The sequence below is a fragment of the Urocampus carinirostris genome, chromosome 7, assembly GCF_059441175.1.
Source record: "Urocampus carinirostris isolate Australia breed hairy pipefish chromosome 7, RoL_Ucar_1.0, whole genome shotgun sequence".
NCBI lineage: Eukaryota > Metazoa > Chordata > Actinopteri > Syngnathiformes > Syngnathidae > Urocampus > Urocampus carinirostris.
In genome coordinates this window covers 7,739,872-7,760,836 of record NC_142355.1, presented here as the reverse complement: position 1 = coordinate 7,760,836, position 20,965 = coordinate 7,739,872, and the positions used below count along the sequence as shown (strand labels likewise).

The window sequence follows — 20,965 nt, the reverse complement described above, 5'->3', positions numbered from 1 at the left end:
AGAAATTTTCTTTGTTTGGGCCAACCCCAACTAGACCTGAGCTCCGGTGGCCCCTTACTCACTTGAGTTTGAGATTTCTGCTCTAGTGACTGTTTTCCAGCCAGGAATGTCTTTAAAATTCCTTATGTGTGTGTGCGTTTATGTCAATTGAATTAAATCAGATTTAATTGTGTTTATGTTATTTATAACATTCATCCATTATCTGCGACAACTATCCTCAGTAGGGTCGCCGAGGTGCTGGAGCCCATTCCAGCTATTTTCGAGCAGTGGTCTGGGGACACCCTGAACTGGTTGCCAGCCAGTCGCAGGGCACACAGAGACAGACAATCCACTCGCTGATTCACACCTAGAGACCATTTAGAGTCTACATTTTAGACCAACTAATAGACCATACATGCATGTTTATGGAATTTGGATGGAAACCAGAGTGCCCGGAGGAAAACCATGCAAGCAAGGGGAGAACATGCAAACCCCGCACAGTAAGGCTGGTAGCTGAATTTGATCCCATGACCTCAGAATTGTGCCGCACACGCACTGACCACTCAGCCGCCTTCCCGCTCTTTATTTATAATAACACCGTAAATATTATTTGGATTGTTTTCATTGTTTGCAAGGATATTAGACAAGGCACTCATGTTATGGTGTAAGGTCTACTTTTGCTAAAAATTACACTGTTTAAAATTTGTGCAACTGAAAACGAGTGTTAAAAACACAAAATAGAATACATATTAAAAACTGTTTCAAGCCAAGCCTTTTGCTGATAAAGAAAATAAAATATGAAAATAAGAAGGAAAAAAGAGGAAAAGAAACAAAATTATAAAAATGTAAACAATTAAGAAAAAGGGAAGGAAAAAGCAAGAAAAAGAAGGGAAGGGTGATCATTAAGAAAGGAATGAAGGAAATAATAAGGAGGAAAGGGGGAATAGGGAGACATCACAGAAAGAAAGAGAAAAAGAAAAATGAAAAATGAATAGATAGATAGAGAGAGAGAGAGAGAGAGAGAGAGAGAGAGAGAGAGAGAGAGAGAGAGAGAGAGAGAGAGAGAGAGAGAGAGAGAGAGAGAGAGAGAGAGAGATAGATGGATGGATGGATGGATGGATGGATGGATGGATGGATAGATAGATAGATAGATAGATAGATAGATAGATAGATAGATAGATAGATAGATAGATAGATAGATAGATAGATAGATAGATAGATAGATAGATAGATAGGCAAAAAGATAAAAATATAAAAAGATAGAAAGGTAGAAAGATAGAAAGACAGAATGAGAAAAACAAAAAAATGAGGACAAGAAAATGGAAAAAAAGAGATAAGATGGGAAAAAGAAAAATAGAGTAGAATGAAATATGGAGGGGGAAAAAGACATGTTTTTGGATAGAACCAAACCGGTAAACAATCGTGTCAGCATCCCCAAGGCAAGCCTCATGTTATGTAAAAAAAATAATAGAAATTTATCAACCTACGTCCATATAGTAGTTCATGTACTATTCAATACATCCAGTACATTTTTTTTAATCAATAAAGTTGCCACAAAGAGACGCTGAATATTACACAATGATAATGGGAATAAGAAGAGCAATTAGCTGAGGTTGACAGGTGACATGTATGCATGCCAGATACATTGTACGAAGGAGTGCAAGATAATTTCAACATTTTTTTCATCCATTTCGAAAGTACTGCTTTGGGATTTAGGTAAGAACTGTAGTGCTACATTAGTACAACAGATGGTATGCTGCAAGTGCTTTCCATCTGTAGCCATGACGCAGAGAACCCGGAAGTCGTAGGTGTGTGCGTGTGCTGTCAACGAGTGGAGGCACCGACTGAGCTAAAACTCGCATTTAAGACAAGATGGCAGGACTGCCGCGTAGGATCATTAAGGTAACCACTTCACATTTTACAAAAAAATATGAGGCGTCGAGATGTTTTCACTATAGCTTTTATTCAACGCAATCGTTCCACACGCTCGAAATATCGAATTTTTGGGTGTGCTAACAGTAGCATCCACCACGACACCGTTAGTTGTCCGAAGCGACTTCCGTTTTATTTCATGCTAATATCTTTCGAAAATTACCATTAAAACCTAAATTACCGGTAGTAGTCGTGTAAGTCTATACTATTCATGTAAAACATACTCACAAAAATCCGGTTTCTAAATGATAGGCGTTAATAAAATAGAGGAGGACTGGGGGTCTGCATGGTTACGGCTAGCGAAGCTAACCATGCTAAACGTGACTACCAGTATTGTACATTCAAAAACGAAAGGCTCACAGCGCTTATGCGGTTAACCTTTCCCTGTTGAGTTGTTTCGACCCCAAAGCGTCAGATTTAGTAATCGTTTTAATCTTTTGTGCAATTGAGTTCGTCGCGCGGCCTTTTGTTGCAATTGTGCACGTTCAAACGAAGGAAGCCGATACTTTGCCGTGACCTGCAACTTTTAAGCTAGCGTTCTATTGCGGCGAAAGACTCAGAATGGCCACCTGAGTCATGCTCTCTCTTAATCTCAATCTTTGTTACACACCGAATAAACCAGCGACCCCCGAACTCTTTATTCCTCACGGCCACATCACATTTCCCTTATTTCTGACGAGGGACCGAGTCCAGATAGATAGATAGATATTTTATTCATCCCCAAAGGGAAATTCACACTTCCAGTAGTATCCTTTTGTTGTTTATTAACAGGATGGCCTCGGGGTGCTTTGTTGTAGTTAGCAACAGCGGAGTGGATGACGTCACACGCTAGTCAAAAGTTCGATGTCCCCGCAGCAGATGGAAATCTGTGCCCAGGGTTACACCACCTTGTGTTCACGTAGATAGCGAGTCCACCTCCTCTCCGCTTCCCCAGTGTTCATTTTACCTCTGAAAAGTGATGCGTCCCGGGGACTCGCATGCTCAAAAATCTATGGGTCCCAACAGAGATCTATAGGTCCCCAAAATTTAGTGTTATCGAGGTTGAAATTGTAAATCGGTGACAAATATATAATAAAAATCTATATATTCATTCAGTGTTAATCATCGTATTATTAATTCATTTTCTGGTAATATACCGATTAAAGGGATAACCACAAACCTGACTTTTTTCATTTTCTCCCTTTATACTTCCTTTTTTCTTAACTTCTTTATACAACATAATAATTCGTAATATAATGCATCAAAGCAAGTGAGCCGTTTGAGAGCCGGCTCTCTTGAATGAGTTGAGCCAAAAAAGCCGGTTCTCTAAAAAGAGACGGACTTTTCACCACGCAACTCGAGATCGGCGTGCAGACGAAAACTTGAACCGCGAGACCAAAACAACACCTGCCTGACGAAAAGTTTGGAGTGCGGTAAATTTTTGTTTAAAAAAAAAAAGTAATCGGGTAATAATGACAATTTTGTGTCAAAAAAAATTGCGTCCCGGGGACGCACGTTGATTTGAGACGATGCGTCCCCAGCAAAAATGATGCGTCTAGGACGCAGGGACGCGGGTAAACGAGAACACTGCTTCCCGCAGGCTTTTGTGTCTCTGCCCCTAACAGCGCTGAAGCTGGGTAGCTCCACGTTAGCATCCGGGATGCTAGACGTGAGCCACGTTCCCGTAATACACAGCAAACTGCACTCCCTGTACGCTTTGATGTTTTTTACCAGCACAGCCAGTTCGTCAGTATTATTTGGTAGAGAGTTCACATTTACAATGATTATGGACGGTACCAAAGACTTATAACGCCGCTTAGCCTTAGCTCCGCCTCTGCATCCACGATAGGGCCCCCTCATCACTCCGGCACAAGAATTCTTCAGGGCAGGGAGTTGATTCCTCGAATAATCGCATTTTTGTGCGTTAAAACCCATAATCATAGGATAGAAAGTAATCCAAAGTGTAGTTGTCAGATGGGACGAAAAACACCGAAGATAGAAGCAGACACTTAAAACAATTAATCACAAAAAGAGCCAAATAACACGGAGCTGCTGGAAAGGCTGCCGCTCGCGCCTTTTATGTTTTTTAACAGAGTGTGCCGATTAAAGGAGTGCCTGAATGTAAAGATGTTTTCCCAAAAATAAAACACAGTCAAATTGGATTCTTCACATAACATAATAAAATTCGTGTGATTTCACAGAAAATGTGCACAGTTAGATGACTTGCGAAAACCAGTAGATTTGATCTCATCGCACTATTTGTAGTCACGGTACCAGAGACTAAAGTTAGTTTTTATGTGCGTTTCACTGGTTAAAATGACAATAAATTCTATTCTAAGCGTTGTGTCAAATTTATTGTCATTGCACAACAAAATTAACATTCATCACTGGTACTGTGACTAAAGATAGTGTGATAATGAGATCATACCCAATACCTTTTCTCATGCAATCTTGAACATTGCTAGTCCAGTAGCATCGTCCAGCCGGCAGAGATTGGAAGCTGCGTCGTTGCTGTTATGGCCATTTCTGACTAGTTTACGGGCTTGAGGCGTCGTTGCTGTCATGCAATTTCCGGACAAACTTCAACATGTTACTTAATGTTCTCTTTTATTGATGTTTACTTTGTTTGTGTACTGTAACTCCATGCTAAATCTATTCCACCCTGGTCATCCTGGAAGGGGGATTACCACTTCTGGGGCCCCTTTTCACGGTTTCTTTTTTCCTCACGCTGAGGTTTGGAGTTTTTCCTTGCCCGTATGTTGGTTTAAGATCAGGCGATGGTGTCATTGTAATCCTGTGCAGTCCTTTGAGACATTTTTGTGATTAAGGGCTTTCCAAATAAATGTGACTTGACTTGACTAGCAAGTTTGGCACCCCTACCCAAGCGACCTAGGTTTGAATCCTGTTAAAACAAGACTTACGGTCTTTCTTATGTGTAAATAAAGCTTGCCGAAACGCTTTCAGGTATTGTTAGCGGGGCCGGACCAAATGCAGAGGCGGGTCGAAGAATATTATATAAAAATGTCATTGTAAAATGTGGAATGCACAACGTATCCAGTCTGCTGGCCAGGGTTGGGTAGGGTTACTTTAACTGGATTACTTATTAATTAATAATTGATTATTTTCAATTACTTTTGGATTACTCCAATACCAAATATCCTAATAAAAGACAAAAGAAAATAATCTAAATATGAATAAAATTATGACTCACAACACGTGGTAAGCTTTCTCTCCTGGCTTTGTTCTCTTTGATCTCCGGCAAAACTAACATAAAATGCGACAGAAACAAAATGAAAATAAATCCAAACAGCTTGCCAACACCATTTTGCCATTCCATGTATTCCATTACTCCCCAAGCCTGCTAAAAATTTAGTAATTTTATTCATACTTAGTTTCTTTTGTCTTTTATTAGCATATTTGGTATTGGAGTAATCCAAAAGTAATTGTAAGTAATCCAGTTAAAGTAACCCTACCCAACCCTGCCGCTGACTGTAGTATGGGTACCACTGATGTAAACATAGTTCAAACATTCAATGTGCCTCAATGTCTTCAATGTCACTCCTCTTCAAAGTATTCAACTTGTGTAGAACGGCAGATACTAGAAAACTAGGAGTTACCTCTTCCAAAAGCACTTGCCTTTTCCGATCAGTGACACAGGCGAGTTGTCGCGTAAGAGGATATCAACTTCATCACTGTGGGTGAGATTGCAGTTCAACCCAGTTTCTGCTATCTCAATCAGTCACGAAACAATATATCGTATTTCTACGGGGGAATAAATTAATGAAATAGAATAGAATTTATTGTGAATCTGTGTTCCGAGCAGCCCTTTCATACTCTTTGTGATTAAGGGCTTTACAAATAAACATGACTTCATTTTAACTTGTAAAATATGGAACAATATTAAAAAGTGCCATCATGATGGTGCAAGAACATTTACAAAATAACATACTAATAATCTAATAACTTACTGCAATATGTATTCTGTGTAGCACTATTTAGTTATTCTATATAACACGCTACAGTGGGCATTTGCACGTCACACTGGGTATTTGTATATTGTATTCTTTTGGCTTTATTATTGTACTGTTCTCAGCGAAGGGATGCTGCTGGAAATGTGAATTTCCCTTTGGGGATGAATAAAGTATCTATCTACTACAGTTTAAAATATCAAGTTAAATATATAATAATTAATACAAAAGAAAAAAACTGAACCATCCCTGCTCATTATTGCATGTTCTGAGCAAGGGGAGTCCACAATTTTGTGCTGATCACCCGTTGAAGTGCAGAACTCTGGCTAGCTGTGCAAGTGTTCCATTTTTGGTTATTTTTCAAAATACACTGTTTAGGAACCTTTCTGTCTTTTTGCAGATGGAATAGCTCGTTTTTTCTATCCCAAAAAATGACGGTGTTTACTGGCGTAACGATTATAAAATACCATGGATAAGCAAGCAAAGCACCCGGTACAAATACGGCCCGTCGCCCTCTTTAATCTGTCCTGTCAAATGAGAATGGTAAAAATATAATGATATGTACTTTTGCACTAATAACTTGTGTGCTAGGGCTGCACAATTCTGGAAAAAAACGTAATCGCAATTTTTCAGACTTAAATTGCAATTTCGATGCGATTTTCGATTTAAGAAGAAAAGTGCATTTTCTGTGTTAGTTTTTTTAAGGGAGAACATAAACATGGTGACTTGCAAAAATAACTTGAGATTACATACTTAAAGACTGAGAGTATACGTCATTACACAAAACGCCAACACAATTGCAGGGCTATTCCTTTCAGTGTAAAAAAAAAAAAACGATTAAGAGAGCGGCTGGCAAGCTACACGCTAGAGTCGAGTCCCCGCGACTTCTGCAATGTCTTTGTGATGATTAAAATACAAGAGTCACAAATGTAGCGGTTTTCCACGTGTAGTAGCTCTAAGTTGTCAGTTTTATTTGTAATAGATCTGGCATTGGTGACTAGCTACGTACGGCAGTGGTGGCTAAAGAATTGTTAGCATAGCTGTTAGCTTTCCCTTCCGACGCCGCCTCAGTAAATTCCAGGACGCGATAATAAGAGAGTACCCGCTGGTGATCAGCTTTTCTTTTCGTTGATCTAACTTGCCTCAGAGTCCGATTTATTAATTTTTTTAAAATTTAATTTTCAATGTAACGAGCTGGTAAAGTTACGGGCTGTGACGTTTGTTTTGGTGGCCAGTTGGGCGCGCGCTTACAGCAGCCTATCAGTCGTGCACACACGTCTTGCAAACTTTGCCTTTATTGGCTGGTGCCATTGAAACCTGCTTCTGATAGGCCGGCACTGTTAAACCACAAAACGTAATTATTTTTGTTGGCCAAACACTTCATCACTCGAATAACAAACTGGAAGTATGAATCCTTAATAAAAACGCGTTACCTCGCGATATCGATTCGATTTCGGTTAATCGTGCAGCCCTAATATGTGCATAAAGCTATTCTTTTTTTTTTTTTTTTTTTTTTTTTCTCGACCAATTCGAAAGATTTGCCGCTGCACGCTCATGTGCTCATTTTTTTCTCAGTCCAAAAAAATGACTGGCAATTATCCATCCATAGTCATTCCTAAGACTTAAAAAGTGGTCGGCGGCGCCCTCTGTTGGCTGCGGCTGCATCGGCTCGCTACAACGGGTCAGGTGCAATCGACATTTCGTTCTGTGTACATTGTTACACAGAATGACAATACAAGGAAATTATTATTATTATTATTAACTGCACCGCTTATCCTGAGTAGGGTCGCGGGGGTGCTGGAGCCCATCCCAGCCATCTTCGGGCAGTGGGCAGGGGACACTCTGAACTGGTTGCCAGCCAGTCTTAGGGCACATAGAGGCAGACTCGCTCATTCATACCTAGGGACAATTTGGAACGGCCGATTAACCTGACATGCATGTTTTTGGAATGTGGGAGGAAACCGGAGTGCCCAGAGGAAACTCACACAAGCACGGGGAGAACATACAAACTCCACACAGGAGTGTTCAATCTCATGACCTCAGACTGGCAATTATGTTCTGGTTATAAAAATAAAATGGTGTTTTAGTGCCACTATTGTCCCTCGTCTCCCTTCATGCCTGCTTCACAAAAGAAAAACTAATCATGAAACAAATTTCTGTACCTTTTTTATCATGGATTTATTTATTATTAAGATATTTGATTTCCCTTGGAGTCAGGCACTCGGACAATTTTTTAACCTAATGCGGCCCACGACTCTAAGTTTGACCACCATTTCGATTGGACTATTAAAAATAAATTCTATAATCAACTTTAAAAAAAATATGGGGCTGTTTTAGCTAGTTTCTCTTTCTTTGAAGGCTGTAATATTTGACTAGTAAATGTTGCTGTGTTGTGTAGTGCAACTGAAAACGAGTACTGGTACTACAAAGCATAAGGAAGATAACAAACTACAGAGACTCAAAGCACGGAAGAAAACCCTGAAAATACAAATCACACAAAATAATTAGTGGTACAAATATGTAGAGTGGGTGTTAAAAAAAAATCTAACGGGGTCCGAAAGCTAAAGCTTCACAGGTGAGTTACTTGAACGTATATTGGTGGGAAGTTTGAAGCCTTGAGCCTTTGGAATGTGTGACTGGAGCCCCTCTCGTCTGTGTTTTCACTGCACGGTTTTGTCTGTGGGTTATCGAAAACATTTCAGGAATCTCACTCCGAGCTGCATTCAGCAGAAGTGTGTCAAAAAACAAATATGGTTTGTTTTTCAGCATTCCTTTGCATCTATTCCTTTTTGGAATGTTTGGTTGTTATCATTTATTTTGTGCATAACATGCAGCTATCATATTGTCATATCAAGACAGAAACAACATGACCTTTGTGGTTTGAGCATAATGCAGGGCTAATTCAGTTACAAAATCAGTTGGGACAAATTTTTAAGTCAAGAAATGCAGAAGGGTCAGGGACCCAGTAAACGACGGCGTTTGACATATCACACTATTGTATTTTTCTTACTCCAAAAAGAACACATTTGGATGTACATTGTGGGGGTTTTGGGGTTTTTAAGGGTTATTGATCTATCTTCGTTATTCATTATCCATTATCCGTTATCGGTCAGTTCATAATACGCTACAAAGCCTAGGAGCCGGGACACTTACTCTCAGCCAAAAGGCCAAGCTAAGGTCCTAGCCCTAAAGCCTTGCTGCGATCATTGCGAATGCACCGTTCATTGTACACAAGGTTTTACCTTATCGCAAAACCTTTACCGGATTTGGAATATGGGATTCAAACCCAGGTTTTATTCCATTATCACACGAACCTCAGTTATGGTACCTGGAAAGAATGTTATTTTGTTGTGCTTTTCATGTTACAATAAATCGATTCCCGATGGATCCAACCGCAAAGTTTGATATGAATAAAAGTGAAACAAAATTTTGTACCGATTTCTAAATTAAAATTAGGGATGCGCAATATGAACTAGTGCACGTTATACAAAAATGAATATGGTTCTTCCATATTGGCAGTTTTTTTTAGCTTCCTTAATAGTATTTTGCACCCTTAAATCTATCTACTCTTTCATAAATCCCAATGTGTGTATGTTTCATAGGTGTCGAAAGGACTGAAACCCTTTTTGTAAAAAAAAAAAAAAAAATCCACTTGTACTTTAGGCCTCCATGAGTGTCTATAGATAGGGTTCATGTTTAGGCACTCCCAATTAATACCAACAAAATCGATAAACATCTGCCTTTGTGTGCTCTGCTTGCTTAGGTCTTATAATGCCCCATGGTGGCCAAATTGGGTACTGCAGATCCCGACCACTCCAAGCAGCTGAATCCAATCTTAAATTAGCCCGGCTTGTTTGGAAAATGTTTCTAAACGTTGTGTGTACTCTATTACCGAAGCTCATAGCTCTTTTCGTGTAATATTCAAAAATGGCCGGCTTCATTTAATGTGACGGGATGTCTCCTAGAGCGCTGTAATATAAAATATAAATTTTATTGTGATAGGATGACAAAGAACGTAATCGCATTTGCGCCACGCTGAATTAGCACTGAAATGGTTTGGATTTGAAAAAACATAGTAAAAGTTGTAATCAGAAAATCAAGATGCTAAAGCTGGAAAAGACGAGATTTCATAGCCACTTCAATTTCACGATTCAGCCTATTTGTACATCCTTGTTATTTAAACCGACTACTTTTACAGATTCAGTCGATTTGCCGCCCAGTCCTAAAGTATTGTTTCGGCTTCGAAAGTGCAATTAATTGAAATGCACATAGTTTGACTTCATTTAATGAGATGTCGATCTATAATGTTGAAATATATAACTCACATTGTCACATGTTTCAAAGTTGGAAGGTGAATAACCTAAGATTGTAGGCCTTTTAGCAGGTTAAAAAACAATGCATTGTGGCAAAACTGCTTCTAGACTACCAGTTTTCGCAGTCATTTTGGAAATTTTGGGGACTTGCCTTCTTCATTTTTTTAAATGAATTCAGTTGCAGTGGAGAGTGGGGACCAAAGCCCAGGCCACTTGTGTGTTGGTTTTAGGCCCCATTTGAATTGCGGCATACGAGTTTTAATAGTCATGGAATACATTTTTTTTTTTTTTTAAGTACTGCTTTTTGTCAGGGATTGTAATAAATTGTTTGGAAAATAATTTGTGTTCATGTTATAGTTTATACGTACAAACTAAACTTCAGTAGCTGTGGTTGCCGGTCAGTAGTATAGTCTTGCTTCAGTGACACCTTTATGGACGTGAACTACTGCACACGACCTGTGTGCGAATAGTGGGTTTTTTTTGTTTTTGACAATTGCCTCTCAACTTTTTCACCAGTGCAACTGCTATACTGTAGTGTTAATATTACCCATTTCAACTGCCCACTCCTTTTACTTTTGCATTCCCGCAGCATTGGTCGGTCAGTCAAACTGTTAAAAACAAACGCTCATGTTATTGACAATTGAAGGGGAAATGAAATATTGCTGGAGGTGCATTTTTGCCTATTATCGTCAATGTATCAGTCTACTCTCTATCCAACATCATCTCTTTACCGCTACCTGACTGGCCTAACAACATTTCACATGTCACTTACACATCTGCATTTTCCATGCATGTGTAAGAAGTAAACGTCTGCGCAAATACATAACCAAACATAAAGAATTTTATCGTTGACACGGCTTTTCTTGCAACATTCCAAGTTACAACAAATCCCAAATTGCTTCTAATTCTTTAACAAAATTGCACAATTTAAATTATCGTTAAATGAAAAATATAATCTCAAACAAATATAGTATTAACAAAACACCTATTGTAACAGAAGGGCACTTACTCTGCATTTTTGATGTACTTTTAATCCCAGCGGCTTTTATTAAAAAATGTTTGTTTAGGTTTTGGCTGTTTGACTTTGCGTTTTGATTTTGACGGCTAAACCTATCCACCACCACATTAAATTTCAAGTGATGGTGAGTGGGAGTTTGGTAGAGTACAAAATAAAATTGTGTAGAGCTACACAGGTCCCTCAAAACTAGGACAAACCAGCTCCGTGACGGCTTCTTCCCCAGGGCCATCACCACCCTTAACAAACGCTCATTGTTGCTTAATGAAACTGTGGGAAAATGCATACTATGGCATGAAACTGTAGGTGTATGTATATATGCCTTGTGAATTATATTGGGTTTTAAAACAACTGCTGCTAATTATTGCACTTTTTCCATAGCACTGTTATTACATGCATTATTCTTTTTCATTGGATTATTATTACAACGTAGGCCAGTTTTTCAAAGCCATGTTTTTTTTTCCGCCTTTTTATCCTTTTATCGTTTTTCTCTTCAAAGTTTTTATTACACGTTTTACCCTGGAGTGCCATGTCTAATCTTGTTGCATACAATGTTTCGCAACGTTGATATCAATGACGATATAGGTTATTCTATTTTATATGATCAATCAAGATATGCAATGATGAGGAGCAGACAAATATATTATTAAATATATTAAACATATTGCAGTTAGGCCAATAGCTGTGTTCTCTTTTGATCAATAATAATTTACTATCTAAAAAAATAATATAAGACAAAAACGGATTCTCATGGCTCTGTTGTGTTTGACCTGCTGTGGTAATCTAAACTGCTGTGTACTAGCTTAGTTGGTTTGTTGGTTCGTTGGTTGGTTCGATCCCTTAACCACACGGTTGTAGGGGCACCATTTCCTGTGGTGTGTTTTATATAAATGCTATGGTAAAATAGTGCTTATTGTTCTTATTTTCCAGGAAACGCAGCGCTTGTTTGCAGAGCCTGTTCCAGGTATCCAAGCAGAGCCTGATGAGAGCAACGCTCGCTACTTTCATGTGGTCATTTCTGGACCGCAGGACTCACCTTTCGAGGGGGGTACATTTAAACTAGAACTCTTTTTACCTGAGGAATATCCGATGGCAGCGCCTAAAGTCCGCTTCATGACTAAAATATATCATCCCAATGTAGACAAGCTGGGAAGAATATGTCTAGACATTCTGAAAGGTAAGTCACAAATGATTTTCAAATCTGAACAGCAGCTAAACTGTATGGAATGGTACAATGTCTTTTAAGAGATTTGTCAGTTTAAGCGTTTTTTTAATACCAGAAGGATTTTGGAATAATACTTTCACTCTGGTCAAGACATGAACAGTTGTCTCTTTAGTACTACTTTGCACACTATCCACCCGTAGCTGTCCTTTTTTTAGTAATTTCTCATATATTCCGCATGTCTCTCTTCCCAGTGTCCATTTTTATTGTCTAACCCGCCTATATTCGGTCTGATTTTAATTCCCTTATTTCAGATAAATGGTCACCAGCTCTGCAGATTCGCACAGTGCTGCTTTCAATCCAGGCATTACTCAGTGCGCCAAACCCCGATGATCCTTTAGCAAATGATGTTGCGGAGAAGTGGAAGTCCAATGAAGCTGAAGCTATTGAGACTGGTAAGACCTGGATTCTAATGATGTTGTTTGCTGTTTCTTCCTTCCAAATCTTACTTGGACTTCCTCCACTTTAATCTGTTGGATTAAAGAAACCCTGGGTAAAGTATAGCCAATCCAACTGGCTACATCCAGCCTGCTCAGTTACTTAACACACCTCACTCTCTTAAGAAGTGAGTAATAAACCAAATTATGCTGTGCTTTTATTTTAAATTCCACGGTAGGTACAGAATTGATAAAAAGTAGCCACTTGCGGCTAATATGTGTTTAGCAATATCAATGTGTGTAGTCACTTTTCACAACCTTTCCAATGGTGAGGCGAAGCACCTGTAAACACGGTTAAAGCCTGTTCCTGATAAAATTGCTGTCCGTTCGTCTCTTCCATCCCAAAGTGCAAATTATCAAGGTAAATTCCAAATCAATAATGTAATTGATGCAAAGACCAGTGTTTTGAACTCACACCTCATGCCATGATGATGGCGTTTTTCTGTTGGCTGCAACAAAAAGTCCTATAATTCCCTTCCCCCTTAAGTGTTTCGGAGGCAACTGGAAGAATACCCTGGTCTATAGTTGTCTTTGTGTTAATGGGGAGAGAAGAGAATCTGTAGATCATTGATATTTTAGGGAGTCCTACTGAGGAAAACTAAATTCAAATTGAGACTTTGTACAAGTGTGTTTTGACTCTTGTGAGAATGGACGTCAATGATTTTTAACTGTCAAAACGCAATCTAACTGAGAATAAACAGTTGCCGAAGGTGAGACTTCCTGCTACTCGGCTACGTTTGTCAATTTTATCGTATTCTAGCTTTTAGTGGACAGTGAATAGTGACACAACGAAAGAAAGGAGAACCGATTAAAAAAAAAAATAGTTGGCTCAATCTAATGCAACAAACGGGTCACGCTCCCATATTCGTTAAAAATAATAGTAACTTCAACCCTACCCGCACATGGCTTAGAGACAGCAACATGAGTTTCCGTTTTAGAAATACATTTTAAACTAGTAGCCTTTCACGCAATTCTGTAACAAAAAAGTAGCTCTCTGTTCAAAAAAGTTTGGCAACCCCTTCTGGCATGTAAATATTGGCTAAAGTTTGGCTTGCTCCTACTAAAAAAAGCGGAAATGGAGTACCATACTTACAAAAAAATTATTGTTGGTAAAAGCTTGTCAGAGCCACTGTTTTGACAGGGTTCTTAATCTCACTCCTTCATAAGTATCGCTGATCATAATTGTATTACATTGAATACAAAATCGAACCTGGAACACGGCAGGTGGCTCGTTGGATGCTATCAATGAGACATCTCTGAATGCAGACGATACATTAAAAGGCAACAGGTTTTATCTCGTAATAACACTATTTTTAGTCATGCTATCAAACTGCTCATGTTATTATTAAGCCGGTACTGGCGAGAATATTATCAGACATTAAACCAGTCAGTGGTACAGAATAGGTTTGGGACCATTGTACTACAGTATTGTTTAGCCGACTCTCAAAGGCTTAATAAAGCGCATGCGTTTCTCAATTGAATGAAGAGAAAGCATTGTAGAAAATACTTCGGTCATTATGATCTGAATAAAGAGAAAGACATTGTGGGAAGTAATTTCCTTGTCCTGAAAGATATAAACACATGGCTGCAGGTACTCCAAATGCTTATCTCTTACCGTACTCCGTTTAACCTGAGAAAAGGTGAAAAAACATTTTTATTGGTTTTAAATCTTTGTTTTCTCATTTCAACTGGTACTGTGACTAAAAACAGTGTGATCATGACACAAAACGTAATGCCTTTTCATGTGTCATATGTATGCCTAATAGTCTAGTGCAGGGGTGGCCAACACGGTCCTCGAGAGTTGCATGTCCTGCATGTTTTGGAGGTTTCTCTGCTCCAACATAAGTGATGGCAATTTTCAGCTTATTAGCAAGCTTTGTGAGAGCTTGATAATGATCCAGGTGATTGGAATCACCTGTATTAGAGCAGAGAATCTCCAAACACATGCAGGACATGCGGCTCTTGAGGACAGGGTTAGCCACCTCTGGTCTAGTGGGTAGGATCCGTTACTCTCCACGCCGTGATCCAGGTTCGATTTTCATTGCACCCAATGTTATGCAATTGTGAACATCCAACCACGTGATTCGGATTTGCTGTACTTACCATTGCTATCCTTTTCAACCCCTGCTGCTACCATTGCTATGCAATTGTGATTAACGATAAAATGTATCGAGAGATCAATAGTTGCACAAATATGGTAAGACATTTCCAATATTGTCTGCATATAAGGTGCACTTGATTATTAGGTCACGTTCTAATCTAAAAGTCAAGCTGTCTTCTGATCGTCTGAATACGCCTTGATTACAACAAATTGTATATTTTTTTCTTCTCCAGCCAAGTCATGGACCAGACTTTACGCCGGAAACAAGTGAAGCAGCCATTCAAGACACACACAGAAGTCAAGTGTGAACACAAGTCCTCATGTTCTGCCAATACCTCCTTAATTTGCATTTGAAGGACACAGTCAAAATTCAACATACAAATGCACACATATGCTACAATCAAACATAAATATGATGAAAAGGGAAACACCCCTGGCAATTAGTGGTCGCTTTAAAGTAGAATGACTCTGGTTTGTCCAAATTAACTCACTACGGTTTGCTCAGCGGTTTAGATCTGCTCACTTTGGCTTTCTTTGTACGTCGATTGTCTGTCAACTGCTGCTTTTCGAGGGGGACACTTTTTTTGGGGAATAGGCAGGGGGGGGCCATTGAGCAGGATAAGGAAAAGAAAGCAGGTAGATGAGGGGAAAAAGAAGGGCTAGATGTGGCCAGTACGGTAGATTTTTATGTGTATTTTAACATGTCTTCCTTTGTCACTATTAATTCAAAGTAACTAACATCGGCTAATAGTTACCGCCTGTAGTTTTGCTTAACGCTCAAACTCGGACAATAGGACTGAAAGCCAAAACTGAGCCTTCGACTTTAACAAATGACACGCATCTCCGTCACTTTTTAACCACTGCTAGGCATAACTGTGTTTTGTGCGTGCCAGTGCTGATAGGATTGACATTATGGACCTTGATCTAGGTTAATCTTTGGTTTAACTTTATAATATGTAGCCCTCTTGTATTCTATTTTTCTTCTTCGTAAAGTCACGGCGAACTCCACTCAGCCTTGTTCCCTCTGAAGTATCATTTTGACTTTACAAGAGTCATTTGAACAATACCATCTTTGTAACAAAATCTCACCACCAAACCGTTTCCATTTAAGCTTTCACTTTATTTAATAAGTCCGGATCATGATGGCATATGTGATGCTGGGGTGTGGCGTGATAAGAGTCCTCCGGTTTGTATTAGTGTACAATTTGACACCTGACAACAATTGTGGCCACAAAGCCAACTTAACTGTAAATGTATTATTTTTGATCATCTGGGGAGGAAGCTTTTTCCCGTACTGAGAATGTTATGAAAAACGATCATCTGCATATGTTTCATTTCTGTAAATAAACTCAGTTAGTTAATAAACACTTGCTTGGGGTTTATTTTTGTTTTTTTTTGCAACTTTTGTTTATATATAAGTCAAGTCATGTTTATTTGTATAGCCCTAAATCACAAAGAGTCTCAAAGGGCTGCACAGACCCCAGATTATTGCAAACCACAGACTATTATGACACCATCCCCTGATCTAAAACCTACATGAGGGCAAATAATACACAGATATTGTCATCATAAAATATATGTTATTAATATGGTATAGAATAGAAGTGTGGTCTAAGCTTAGATCAAACAGTTCCACTGAGGTTGCAGATCGAATCTCGGGGGGGAAGCACCGGGGCCTCGAACCTGTGGATTTCTTCTTGGCTCTTGGGATCAATAGTAGACCAGCATTTTCAGAGCGAAGGCTCCTGACCGGAACAAAGGGGGGTATTGAATCTGAAAGATATGAGGGAGCAAGTCCATGCATGATTTTGTATACTGCCAACAGAACCTTAAAATCACATCTTAAGCTAACAGGGAGCCAATGCAGGTGAGCTAAAATCGGGGTAATGTGATCAAACTTTCTTGTCTTAGTTAAAAGCCTCGCTGCAGCATTTTTGTACTAGCTGAAGGCTCGTGATTTTGGACTTTGGGAGACCAGAGAGTAGTGCATTACAGTAATCGAGATGACTAAAGATCTCAAAATTGAAACCATTTCTTTAGTCTTTTTCATCTCAGGCAATAGACGAGAGAACCTGCGAATGCTGACTTCAATCGCTTCAAATCACAACATTGCAATATTTATGTGCCTCGTTTAAATTAAACTGTTGTTTTTTTAATACTAGCACTTTAGTGCTTTTTATTTGACACCTTACATTGTTAACCTCAATACAAAAAAGACCATGCTGATGCAGATCTACCTGCAAACTTAAAAATCTCGACCGTTTCAAATAATTACGTACTTAGTACTAAAATTATCAATAAAATGGACTTCATGGAGTGTGTGTACATTGAAGGAAAACATTGGGTATGTTTTTATGGAGGGAATGGTTCTATGTAAGATCAGAAGATGGATTTTTGGACCAATATGAAACAACCCCGCATATATAGCTTTTGTGAACAATCTGATAAGATGGTGTGTAGCAGGGGCTGTGTCATGACTAAAATGTTTTTTTTGTTTTTTTTTTCAATTGATTAAAGGATGATTTCATTCATTTCACCACAATTAATGTAGCACTGTGCTTGTTTCCTCCAAAAGTACTCCAATTCTGTGTCTCCTGTGATTGCAAGTTCTCATATGTGGCTTTCCAGAAGCGTAGACTTAACGCAGTATTATATATTTCTCAATGATATGCTGCGAAATAGGCAGCATGGCTGCTGAGGGGTTACCGCGGAGCCCCACTGTGCGGAGGTTTAGGGTTGGATTCCCACTGCTGGAACCTCCCCGTGAGGAATTTGCATGTTCTCCCTGTGCCTGCATCGGTTTCTTCCAGGCACTCCCGTTTCATCCCACATTTCAAAAACGTGAGTTTATTGGCCACTCCAAATTGTCCCTAGGTGTGAATAAGCGAGTCGGTTGTATGTCTCTGTATGTCTCTGTGTGCCCTGCGACTGGCTGGCAACCAGTTTGGGGTGTCCCCTGCCCACTGTCCAAATATCGCTGAGATGGCTCCATCACCCCCGCGACCCAAGTGAGGATAAACGGTGCAGACGATGGATGGATGCAGTGAAGTATGCCACACTAAAAGAATAGAAGGGGGGGGGGGGTATTCAACTTGGTGCCCACGGTCATTAGGTTGACCCCTAAGTACAGCTAAGGTGTCTGCAGACCTTTTCTGAAAATAACTCACCAGTGCTCGGCCATTGTGATTTTCTAGTCAAGTCGTGTTTTTTTTTTTTTGTATCGCCCTTAATCACAAGGCTCCAAATTGTGTTTTTTTCTCTATTGGGTGTGTCTATTTAACACAACTTCCAATAACTAACCTAGGAACAACATGAAAAATAGTTATTTTAGAAATGCATATCAAACTGGGTGCCTTTTGCGCAAATTAGTAACAAAAATTGCTCTCTGAGAAAGTTTAGAGACCCCTGCTGTATGTTATTGTGTAGTGCAACCCAAAACAAAAGCTAAAAAGTTTAAGGGAAAGTATAAACTAGGGGGACTCAAATTGATCAAACCCACCATTTGTCTTCTCATTTTTTGACCAGCCTTTACAATGTTGTTAAGCGGCTTTACCATATTATTCAAGTCAATATTGTTGTGTTTTTTTTTAATGAAAATGTTTTTTAACCACTAAATTACCGGTACTGGGCAGCACGGCGGCGCAGTGGTTAGCCAAGTCATGGGAACCTCCTGCGTGGGTTCAAATCCAGCTCCAGACTTCCTGTGCGGAGTTTGTATGTTCTCCCAGTGCTTGCGTGGGTTTCCTCTGGGCACTCCGGTTTCCTCCCACATTCCAAAAACATGCATTTCAGGTGAATTGGCCGGTCCAAATTGTCCCTAGGTGTGAATGAGCAAGTGAGTTGTCTCCCCGTGTGCCCTGCGATTGGCTGGCAACCAGTTCAGGGTGTCCCCTGCCCACTGCCCGATGATTGCTGGGATGGGCTCCAGCACCCCCGCGACCCTACTGAGGATAAGCGGTGCAGCTAATGAGATGAGATGAGATTACCGGTACTGCTAAATATTACACACTGCCCGGTTTAAAAAAAGCCCTTTTAGGCGTCAATAGTAGAAAATGAGTTAATTTTTTTACTTTATTTTTCAGTGAACTGAGTTCAAATCTCAATTGGACCTGTTAAATTAAATTAGAAAGGAAAGTCATTTTCTGATTTTAATTCCATTGCTAAAAAGACTTACTGACAATCATGTCAGCTCCCGCTTAGGTGAGCCTCATGTTATGTAAAATAAAATAAACTTCTCAATCTATTTTTTTTTTTTTTAAATGTATGATGATCCGTGTGGGTGGTTGCGTGTATCCCTTAACCACTAGGGGTCTTAGGGCACCATTTCTTGTGGTGTGTCTTTGGCAAGTACAGCCTGGTGGCGCCCATCCCTCTCCAGGCAAAAATGTTTCCACAAGGTTGTATTTTTGCTTTTCCTTAAATAAAATATATTTCATTACACTTTTCACAACTTATACATGCGATCCGCGGGCCGGGTGAGGCCCGCTAAGGGTTACAATCTGGCCCGCAATACGTCTAGAGAAGGGTGAGAAAAAGATCAGGTGCAGTTTTAATTATTTTCGCTAGATGTCGCCAAAACCAGTCGCCCCTTACGAAGCAACTGTAGCTGCATTTTGTTCCCTCTCTTTCTCTTCATTTCGTTGTCTGTTAGATCTATCTCTATCTATCTTACTCTTTTTTTCTCTCCCTCTTTCGTTCTTTCTTTCTAGCTTTTATTCTTTCTCTCATCTTCCTCTCTCTTCTTTGTTTTATTCCTTCTCATTTGTTCTCTCTCTTTCCTACTGGTTCTGTTCTCTCTTTCTTTCCCTTTAATCTACTAGTGCGAGAGTGTTTTTTCACACCTGTCAACCTGTACGTTTTTACCGTACAAAGTACGTCTATTGTGCATTTTAAGACGTGTACGACGTACGAGAAAATCTGTACGGAAAAACGCAAGTCAATTCTGGGTACCATCCGGTATACACTGACTATCACGAAACGGCAAATCAATCGAGTCAAATGAGTTCGCTGCGGTAGCCTCTATTTCGGTATCGTTTCTTTCGTTGCAAACAAAGTGAGCGGTTTGATGCTACGGTGCGTATACGTCTGCCGCCTGAGGATTTCCCATTATGCATCATTCCGTGGTAGTTGTGTAGTGAAAGGAAGTCCGTCTCTTTTTAGAGAACCGGCTTTTTCGGCTCATCTCATTAAAGAGAGCCGGCTCTCAAACGGCTCACTTGCTTTGATGCATTATATTACAAATTATTATGTTGTATAAAGAAGTTAAGAAAAAAAGGAAGTATAAAAGGAGAAAATGAAAAAAGACAGGTTTGTGGTTATCCCTTTAATCAGTATGTTACCAACAATAATTTAATGCAGAAAATGAATTCATAATTTGAATAAGAAAATGTATTATTCTACTTAATTAAATCTGCATGTTTTTTTTCCTTCTACGGTAAACGTCCAAGCTACTTAAATTTTGAACTTTTATTATAATAAACCTCATCCATGTCGAGCAACTCCGGATCTCACAACAAAATGTTAATTAACAATATCTATGATATAACGAAACACATGTACAATATAACATGTTAAACTACATAAATAAACACGTTTGAAAAACAAATATGGTGTAAGACAGGGGTGTCAAACTCATTTTAATTCAGGGGCCACACGATAGGACAAACATTCTGTCGGGGGCCGGATTAGTAGATTAAAGAGAAAGAAAAAGAGATACAGAAATAAGAGAAAGAGGGAGGGAAAAAGAAAGAGGGCGGTACAAAGAAAAAAAAAGAGAGAGAGGGAGAGAGCGTGAGAAACAAAAGATAAAAAGTCGTGAGAGAGGGGGAAAAGAAAGGGAGAGGAAGAAAGAAATCCAAAGAGAAATAGAAAGACAGGAGAGAAAAGAGAAAAAGCGCGAAGGGTATAAAGAGAGAAAGAGAAAAAAAAAGAAAAGGAAAAAAGGAAGTTAGAACAAAAGAGGTTAAAAGACACAGAGCAACAAAGGAAGATAAAAAGAGAGACACAGAGAGTGAAAGAG

At 39.3% G+C, this 20,965-nt stretch overlaps 1 protein-coding gene across 1 annotated transcript; it reads left to right on the top strand.

The window, feature by feature from the left end:
- The first annotated feature begins 1,752 nt into the window (after nucleotides 1–1,752).
- ube2na (ubiquitin-conjugating enzyme E2Na) lies at nucleotides 1,753–16,313 on the top strand. Its single transcript, XM_088339635.1, has 4 exons — nucleotides 1,753–1,881; nucleotides 12,117–12,363; nucleotides 12,663–12,803; nucleotides 15,180–16,313. Exons 1-4 carry the CDS (start codon nucleotides 1,852–1,854, stop codon nucleotides 15,215–15,217), a joined length of 456 nt encoding a protein of 151 aa, XP_088195761.1. The 5' UTR covers nucleotides 1,753–1,851; the 3' UTR covers nucleotides 15,218–16,313.
- Nucleotides 16,314–20,965: the final 4,652 nt, after the last annotated feature.

What these genes read in the sequence shown, in the direction of transcription:
- ube2na (XM_088339635.1), top strand. Translation starts at nt 1,852, where the DNA reads ATGGCAGGACTGCCGCGTAGGATCATTAAG. An exon ending in TGCCGCGTAGGATCATTAAG is followed by an intron (nt 1,882 to 12,116) that starts GTAACCACTTCA and finishes CTTATTTTCCAG; the next exon opens with GAAACGCAGCGCTTGTTTGC. An exon ending in AGCTGAAGCTATTGAGACTG is followed by an intron (nt 12,804 to 15,179) that starts GTAAGACCTGGA and finishes TTTCTTCTCCAG; the next exon opens with CCAAGTCATGGACCAGACTT.